At 40.3% G+C, this 10,076-nt stretch overlaps 1 protein-coding gene across 1 annotated transcript; it reads right to left on the minus strand.

The window, feature by feature from the left end:
• Positions 1-55: 55 nt before the first annotated feature.
• Positions 56-5,489, minus strand: LOC4339748 (uncharacterized). Its single transcript, XM_015784716.3, has 16 exons — positions 5,148-5,489; positions 4,622-4,743; positions 4,409-4,497; positions 4,280-4,315; positions 3,825-3,918; positions 3,607-3,649; positions 3,425-3,522; positions 3,103-3,167; positions 2,531-3,027; positions 2,380-2,446; positions 2,180-2,281; positions 1,466-2,031; positions 1,232-1,370; positions 1,066-1,134; positions 682-936; positions 56-599 (listed from the first exon to the last, which is right to left on the minus strand). Exons 1-16 carry the CDS (start codon positions 5,357-5,359, stop codon positions 486-488), a joined length of 2,568 nt encoding a protein of 855 aa, XP_015640202.1. The 5' UTR covers positions 5,360-5,489; the 3' UTR covers positions 56-485.
• Between the last annotated feature and the right edge of the window lie 4,587 nt (positions 5,490-10,076).

Raw genomic sequence — 10,076 nt, forward strand, 5'->3', positions numbered from 1 at the left:
GATTCCATTTCATCCGTTATTAATAAAATCACTGTATTAATAATCGCACTGCATATGAATGTTAAAGATCAGAGACTGGTTAATCCTAATAAATTATAATACACGAAAAGTGAAAAATCAAACCTAATGGCTTGACATTCTCGTCGAACCTAATGGCTACTGGGAGAACTGAGAACTGAACCATATCGGAGGTATTTCCCAGTGATTGACTATAAAAATTTACTATACTACGCATCGAACATATGTAAGAATTTACATCACAGCTTTCTATGGCTAAACTAACTGAAGCTTTACATCGCAACAGCCAAGCTAAAATTACTTATAGATGAATGATTACAATATAAACCGCTTAATCAATCCAAGTACAGACTAACAAACGAAGAGAATCCTTTCCCACTACCAAACTCGTGCTCTACTCCACTGAATTCCTCTTCTCCACAGCCGCAGGCAATCCTGGCCTTCCTGGGACCAAGCTTGCATGATTTCTACAAGAAGTACGTCAGCTGCTGCTTCTTCCTGGAGCCACCTTCTCCGTATAGGTCGTTCCATTGCTTCAGCTCATTCATTACAGCACCCTCGGTGGCGAAGCTCGCAGCAACCTGCATCGTCGAACAAACGTTCATTGTCACTAATTCTATGTAATTATACATGTTAGTCAGGACAGGACTGCAGCAAACTCACTTGATTCTTTGCCTGCCTCAAGTCTTCCATCGTCAGTGGCCTGAGGTCAATTGTCCCTTCAGTTCCACCTTCAGCCTTTGAGTTATCCTGCTTGTTTTCTGTTTTCTCTTCTTTGTTTTCTGAATTCTCCTTCCTCTCCTTCTCCTTCTCCTTACTTTCTGGATTTTCTGAATTCTCCTTCTCCTTTTTACTTTCAGGACTTTCTGAATTCTCTGCCGTAGCCGCCTTCTCTTTTGCCTCGTTTGCCCTTCTTTCCTGAGGAATGAAAAGATGTATTATTAGACAGGTATGCTCAAGTTGAGCACGAGGTGATTGTTCAGAATCGACTATTGAGCAGTCAAGTCCAAACTTCAAATTTGAGCATTAGGGGAGTTACAATCTTACCATCTCCTTTTCTCGTTCTCTCTTGAGGAGCTCCCTAACAGGGCGGTAAGCAGCTGTCACACAAAGATTCTGGTACCCAAAAAAAGGCACAAAGTTTCAGTCATACATTCAGATTCTATCAACACAGAAGCTTACTACGAACTCAGGTTCAAAGCAATCCACAAACCTTAAGGTCGCTTCCACTGTATCCTTCGGTCATTGTTGCAAGCTCCTTGTAATCAATATCTTCAGCAACCTTCTCTTTTGACAATAGTGTCCTTAAGATCAGCTCTCTGCTATCTAGAGTTGGAAGGCCAACCATGATTCTGTTCAACCAAATAAGGGAAACGAATTAGCATCTCATCATGCAACAGCAGGTTATATCTATTATTCCTTGAAATAATGGAGCATCCGAACAAACCTGCGCTCAAATCTCCTAATGATGGCTTCATCAAGATCAAAGGGTCTATTTGTAGCAGCAAGAACAAGGATTCTTTCACCCGATTTTGACAGGAGACCATCCCAGTGACTCATGAACTCATTCTTGATCTTCCGCATCGCCTCATGTTCACCGCATCGAGCGCGCTGTCCTAACATACTGTCCACCTCATCCACAAAAATGATTGTAGGAGCAACCTTAGCAGCCAAACTGAACAATGCTCGGACGTTTTTCTCGTCCTCCCCGAACCACTTCGATGTGATGGTGGACATCGAGACATTGATGAAGCTGGCACCAGCGTCATTGGCTATAGCCTTTGCAAGCATTGTCTTCCCTGTTCCCGGTGGCCCGAACAACAATATTCCCCGGCAAGGCTTAAGAAGTCCTCCTTTAAAAAGATCGGGCCGTCGAAGAGGTAGCATGACCAGCTCCTGAAGCGACTCTTTGATGTCAGCCAGGGCTCCAATGTCATCAAAAGTCACTCCTATCTCACTGGCTGGTATAACCTCTGGCCTGATGCGCTTCTCAAACTCGTTATCTGGAATTTCCTGTTCAGTAAGAAGAACAGACAGGGTTAAAACTTTAGACTTTGCAATGGTCACAAAGAACAAATAGTAGCTTTACAGTCTTGGTAGCAAGCTATGAATTCGTAGAACAAAGGGCACAAGGAACTGAAATACTGAATACTAAACTTACCGGTTTTGGTGGTGGTAATGGACCATCACCATCTTTAAGTGGCACTGTGGCTGATTTCTCTGTCTCGCTCTTTTTGGGTCCAGTGGCACCTTTCAGATCATCCTTTGCAAACAGGTGAATTGTACTTAGTCTCATTAATAATTTGGCACACTATTTATTTAGCTGCACAATATGCTTGCAACCTTATATACACAATTTACCTCTAATTTCAGAGTCTCTTTCCCACCAAAGCCACTTTCTTGGAAAATGCTTAGCCCATGGGACAAACTGTAAAATAGTTGTACTGAGAAAATAAGAACAGAAAGTAATTATTTACTGAATATCAACTTATCAAGACAAATTTGATTGAACCTTTTAGATGATAGAACAAGCTTCCCATTTTTGTATTCAGGATCCTTGTTGTGAATCATATGATACGAGACTGCCGAGACAATAATTTCCTCTATGTAATTGCTGAGAACCATAGTATCAGCTTGGCAGATTGAGCTCAAATCATCACAGTCTAGATCATTCGCTGACAGTACCTCTATGATGTGGTTTCTATTGTCTTGAATCTGGATTTTCTTTGTGTCTTCTTCCATTTGAGTTTTCCAACTGTCGAGATGGGTCTCCTCTTCCGGTGGTTTAATATCAACATGAAAAGGGAATAGGCTACTAACTCTCTCATCAACATCCGTGTGATCACTATCTGAATCAAGTAATCTGGAGCCAAGTATCAACACTTGTCCAGTTAACTTGGCTAACATTTTCTGGAACAAAGAATAAGTCCTCTGCGATCTATGAAGGAGCTGGTCAACATCCCTTATGTAAAGAATAACCGGATTATTTTCAGCCACAGAAACCATGACCTACAAAAGTGGGCATAGTATAAGTAAATCATAATCTGAGACAATCTGACAAGTTCAGTCAGGGTGTATAATTACCTTGTAAAGTGACTGTATCAGAACTTTCTCATCGAAACACCAGCTACTGGTTCGCCTAGCTGAAACTGCATCAGTTGGAAAATAAAGGGGGAAACACACATAAGAAATTTCTTCAGCATATTATTATTCTCCTGTTCTACTATATTAAGGTGCCAAAGAGGAATAATATATCTACTGAAGATGATCCTATTTTTTCTGAAACGCAGATCCAAATATAGTAGGAAGGCCATACATACGTCTGAATTTCATTTTGATGGACTGCACATGCGCAAAATTAACATGAATAAAACAGAAGCAGAAGACATGGCCAAACAAAGTTCACCTGAATGTGCAGAACACTGTGAGGAAACGTCGCTAATATCAGAAGACATTGAAGCATTTTTCCGAAGTGGAGGTGCATTGCTGGAAGCTTCAGATCCTCTGAAGAAAATACAAGGGTGGATAAATGATACCGTATACTTCCAGCAAATCCCAGATTTGATCAGTTAAAAACCATGTATATACCTGGACCTCACATCTGCACTGCTTGTCTGACGTTGCAATGATTCTGCATAAGTGTTTCATGCACAACAGAACAAGAAATGTCAGAAATCTTTAAAAGAACAAGAACAAGTTGCACATGGTAGGGAATTTTCATTTCTTTAGTTAGACACTAGAGCAATACTGAAATAATTTATTTTAATAAAAACAAAGTAGCACGAAATAATTTAATGTACTGATACCTCTAGGTTCAGCACTCTTTGGAAATATTGTGAAAGATCCAATCAAATCAGACATCCTCCCAAATGTGGTCTCAGAAATGGACTGGCTTTGAGCCTGTAGAAACATGTCAAACAGCATATCCATGAGCATCATCCGATTAAAAAGAAACATATGTATAATGAGCTATGCTAGTATACACGAGTGTGTGATCATGATGTATTGATCTGCGCCTATTTTCCTGGATCAATCAGATGGGCAACAGGCGAGATCAACCTGGAACCCTGTTTTCAATATCTTCATTTGCCAAAGTAAAAATTACTCCAACCAACAGAACAGAGGGTAGCCACTGAGATGTTGGAATTCTATTCCTTACTAAAAACATGAGACTACAACCATAACATCCTGTGTAAATTATCCACGCTTCTCAGTTCCATCACAAAGGAAAGAAGTATGGACGTTGTAAGTTGTCACTCACCAAGCCTTTGCTGGAGCTCCCATATTTGCTTTGGATCTGCAACAGTATTCAGAAACGGGAAATTCAGAATGCAAACATCACATGTATCATATCAAGCGTCCAAGTCTGTAACAGTTTTCAGATTATTACCCGGAGAGAGAAGTCGGTGACATCCAGGATTAGCAACTGTGCCTTGTAATAGTGCGACAGAGCTCTCGCTAGGGACTGCAGGTAGGGCTCTGCACGCACATTGCGGACAGATTCAGTCAACAGCAGCTAGCAAGGTGACAGTGTCCACGAGAAGAAACGGAGATCAATGTGATCCAGTCTGAAGTGCAGTGCAAGCAGCGAACATCCACGAACCTGTTGGGCCAGAGAGCAGTATCGCGCGGCTTGCGGCGCAGAGGTTGCGGATGTGCTTGGACAAATCCGCTTGCTTCAGGTGAACGAACGCCGCGCTGATGAGCACCTCCTTGGTCCGCTCGCTGCAAAATCAAACACTTGTACCTCTTCAGTGGCTATCCATACAGAGCAGAGCAGAGCAGAAACAGAGGCAGAAATCTTGAACAAAATTTACAAGCTAGTAAACTATTCAACTTTAAACTTTTTCTTAGAACACGAGACGCCAAGTCACCAAATGATGCATCGACCTGTAAAGCATACGCATCTAGTGGTGGTAGCAGTAGAGAGTTGCAGCAAAAAAGCCATCAGATGAGGAAGTGTCCAACCAAATCATTCTCGTAATAACGACAACCCAAAAAGGCGATCGAGATCGAGAAAGAAAAAAAAGAGAAAAGAAAAATCAAACGCCACAACTTTCCGCGATGGATCGCACGAAACACCAGCGCCGCGAAGCGAAGCCAACCAAACTCATCCTCGCCGTACCAACCTGAGGTAGTAGCGGAATTCGTCGAAGGTGACGTCGCCCTCGCGGCCGTCCACCACCAGCCGCCTCAGCTCCGCCTCCAGCTCGGCCACGCCGATCCCCGCGCCGCCGCCGCCCTCGCCGCTCCCCGGAGCTGCCCACCTCGCCGACGCGAGCCCGAGCCCCACGCCGACCCCGACGCTGAGCGCCGACACGAACAGGTTCCTCTGCTCCATGGCCGCGAAACCCTAGCCCCCCACGCGATCCAACGCTCGAAGAAACTTGGCTACTACTAGTATCACTACGCGAAGGCGAGTGGGAAGCGGAGGAGAGGAGATGAGATTTTGAGTGCGAAGGAAATGAGGCATGGGGGAAAGGGTTGGTGGGGTTTATATAGGGGAAGGCCCATGGCGGAGCCGAACATGGTATTTGTTTAAACAGTGGAATTTGTAAATCTTCATAAATTTGTACTTCCTCCGTTTCACAATGTAAGTCATTCTAGCATTTTCACATCCATATTGATGTTAATGAATGTGAAAATGCTAGAATGACTTACATTGTGAAACGGAGGGTGTCTAGATACATTAACATCAATATGAATGTGGGAAATGCTAGAATCACTTATATTGTGAAACAGAGAGAGTAGTAATTTGTAAATTTTATAAAGGGATGAGTTAATAGCTATTATTGGGTTTTTTATCTGTTAAAAGGAAAAAGGCTAGTGTTTGAATATGGAGACAGCTCATTTCTGGTAGATGGAGTGTTGTATGGAGGGGAATTTGTAGTGGAGAAAAATCCAATTTGTAGCATAATTTTTGTACATTGCCTCAAGGCAAGTGATCTAAAACGGCCACTTTGAGTGTGAGGTGAGTCATGCACTTTGAGATGTCCATGGCATGTGAATTGTCTTGGTTAGGGTATCTTTTGTCTACCCAGAGGAGGTAACGCCTTAAAATGGTTTTGCCAAGTGTACACATAATAGATTAACCAGTGACAGTTCTAGGGGTGTTCCACGGATCACCTCAATTTTTGCCTAGAAGGATCCATTTCATTAGCACGGCCCATTCAACTACTTGTATTGCATTTTTGTAATTTTTGGGCATAAATGCTAGTTTTAATATGGATATGTAATATTATGATATATTTGTGTCATATTTTGCGAAATGGCTTACTCTATACTATTTCCATCTAAAACAACTTCATTTTCCAATATGTATCTCAATACATCATCGGAAATGAAAATTTTTTCGAACGGAGGTAGTACCTAGCTATATCGAATTAGTTTTCATATTTTAAGTATGACAAAAATTGGCCGGTGGAATTATGAACCACACTCTGTCCTTTTTTTTTTCTAATCAATTTGTTACTTTCTACATTACATGCAAGTGTTGTTTTCCACTTACACTACCACACTTTGCATTTTTTTCTCCCCAATGCATTTGACTGTTTTTATTAACATTGTTGCTTTCACGCCTTTATCGATCGACAGGTAATGTCTTTTATTTATTTATTTTGGGGTGGTAAGCGACTTTGGTACGTGCAGGTAGCGAGGGGTGACCTGAATTGCTGAGTGTAGTTTGGTTGTCGCCTAGCCTGCACTGATATTGGGAAACGGACGAGCACGCTTTATATAAAATTGAAGCTAGCCAAGCATATGTATATACTCCATTGATGAATTGGAGAGTGAGAGAGAGTGGTCGGCGTCGTGTGTGTGATGGGCCTGACGTGTCTGGGTCGGACTTTGACGTGGATCCGACACGGCAACCGGTCCACTTTTGCACTCATCAGAGACTCAATCAAAGACTCGGTCCATCGGTGATCGTCTACGTTGCCATCGCCAAATCACACTCGAATAATATTGATGCTTTGTGTACAATGCATAGACACGGCCACCTAATTAACTTTACTAGCCATCAAACCATACATTGCACGGCTGTAATTATTGATATTTTTTTAAAAAATAATATGTTTTTATTTAATAATTTTGTATAATATGTACATATCAAGTTTTACTCTGTTTCGAGTCTTCTTAGTGCGCGGTAGCTTTTTCATCTTTTGAAAAATTTGCAATTAAAAAAATGAGTTGGAGTCGGTTTGCGGAATCTTAATTTTCTACAATATCATTCACTATATGAGATTTTTCTGGTTCACATGAGAGTAAGAGGTATCGAATTAGATATAGGTAGATATATGCTCATGAGTACAACCTTAAGCTAGCAAGTTAATCACTAATTAATTAGCAAAGGAACATTCATGTCATGTGCGATCGACTTAAGCTGGCTTGCCTAGTCTCCATCTATCACCAACACAGGTCCACAAGACCACAACCTAGCTATTAGCTAGCTAAGCTAACATTATAATTCCAAACTTAAAGACATTGTTCTGCGTCTCTCATATATGCTTATACTCCTAGTTGATCTTAGTTTATTAAGTCCGTACAAACAAAACAACTTTTTATTGAGTGCATGCATGCATGTGTGCACTATATATGGTTGAGTGATACATCCAACAAATTGAGCTTCTCGATTGGTCGCTGTGTTAGGTCAAGTTCTTAAAAAAAAAATAGTTAGATGGCGCCCTAGCTTGTCAGCAAGTGCCAGCCATGAGCTGAAAGTACAGATAGATTGTTTGTTAATTAATCTGAGAAAAGTACACCTAGGTTCATTCATTATTTCATTTCCAACATTACATCCCATTTTAGCTGGAGAATTATGTACGTCAATCATATTGTTTTCATTAATCTCCCAAATTTTGTTTTGTACCTATACTAATTTGCCAGAACGGCACATGCATGCATGATGATTATATATTTTGTGCATGATTAATTGGCGCATTATTCATCAATGCCCTAGCTACACGTACAAACAAAGAAATTAATTGGGAAAAAAACTAAGATTTAATTTTGTTTATACCAAGGGATAAAAACGAATTTTAGCAGGACAATTAACCTTTTCAAAGGAAAGTATATAGGAGTAATTAGCACATTTGTCCCACTGTTTGATTGAAATTAAATGACAGTAGTGTGGGAAGCGCTAATGGTACGGGGTAGAGTCGTGAGTGCATGACATTATTCACTAAGGTTTAAACTGTGATAACCATAAAAGTATATACATATGCTTTTAATGAGATTTTAGCGATGTTAGGGAATCGTGTGTTAGGGGGGTACACTCACGGTTGTGCGAGTGTGTGGTTTGCTTGCGTGGTTGTGTGTATTTATGGCCCTGTTTAGTTCACACCAAACTTTCCCCCAACTCCCAATTTTCCATCACATCACATCACATCCAAAACTTTCCTACACACATAAACTCCTAACTTTTTTTTTTCAAACCACCAACTTTCCTCAAACTTCTTCCCAATTTCAAGAACTAAGGGCCTGTTTGGCACAGCTCCAGCTCTAGCTCCACCCTTCATGGAGCTGGAGCTTAGCCAAACAGTTTCAGCTCCACCAAAACTGGGAGTGGAGTTGGGTGGAACTCTCTCACAAAATGTACTAGAGTTGTGGAGCTGGGTTTAGGTAGCTCCACAACTCCACTCCAGACTCAACTCTTGGAGCTATATTTAGGAGCTCGAGCTGTACCAAACAGGCCCTAAACACATCCTATGTGTCTTTTATTAATAAAAAAAAGGAAACGACGGTGCAGAATTGTACGACCCACACACTTATGAAATGACAAGCAGGAGAAAGGTGTGATGTGAGTTAGACGACTAAAAACAAATTAAGAAGGTAAAAGTTGTGAACGTGCAAAAGGCAAAAGCTAACACACAATTCATCAGTTTAGTGCTAAACGCACGGTAGGATCCAACTTCCAGCTGGTAGTAGCTAATAAGTTACTTTGCAGTTGCATGGTACTTTGCTTTAATGCGGTACAGAATCTTTGCTTGTCTGGAAAAACAACATTTTTGTCATCAAAAGATTCTTTGATGTTCATGGTTAATTAAGGGATCTCAAAGTACTTAAGCAAAATATATATGGTTTATTAATTTGCTAGCTAATGAAGAATGGACACTATGTATACAAAGATTAAGGATCATTTGGAGGCTAAAAATAATTAAACCTAATTTATCTTGAAAAAAAATCTTCAGGTGTTTCATTAAACACCACTGTGTGTGTATGAGAGAGAGAGAGAGAGAGATTGCTGGTCGGAAAAGTATGAGCACCAGAAGTTATATATATATATATATATATATATATATATATATATATATATATATATATATATATATATATATATATATATATATATATATATATATATATATATATATATATATATATATATATATATATATATATATATATATATATAATTGGTGGGCACTCTCCCTTTTTAATCAAAATCAACATTCTTTTGTTGTTAATTTACCATCCACGCAGAATTAAACAAGAGTCAATTGACAACTGGAGAGGCTGACTAGCTATTGGTGCCTCCATTTCGGCAAAGTTGGCACTTGATCTGCCACCTAACTTTTCTTAAACAAAACACAAATCCTAATGTCTAAAACAAACTACCACTTGTTGGGTTGTACGTTCGTGAAAGATGAAAAGGTCAAACAAAGTTGCATGCACTAGCTATAGTTAATTGCTTGATCTATCACTAGCTGCAAATGCAATGTATAAGAAGCAGCTCTTTCTGCAGGGTTAATTAGCGACCAAGTCATCTCATCAGTGTGTGGGTGGGTGATGCGACCTTAATTTGTAAAATTTACCTTTTAGTTAATTTTCTCGATCGATCGGCCCTCAACTGCAGTGTCGCTCTCCTGCTTTTTGGCTATCTTTTGTTTGATATGGCAACTTTCAAATGGTTGCTTTCGAGTGGCACATTGAACGACCCTGCAACAATATTCGTTACTTGAAGGAATCCACTTGGGACTTTTGAGCCAGCCGGCGCAGAATAGGATCGGAGTGTAGCTGCAGTTTTGCTTGGGGAGGAAGAGTACTCTTAATTGCTCTCC

The sequence above is a fragment of the Oryza sativa genome, chromosome 5 (genome assembly GCF_034140825.1).
Source record: "Oryza sativa Japonica Group chromosome 5, ASM3414082v1".
Lineage (NCBI taxonomy): Eukaryota > Viridiplantae > Streptophyta > Magnoliopsida > Poales > Poaceae > Oryza > Oryza sativa.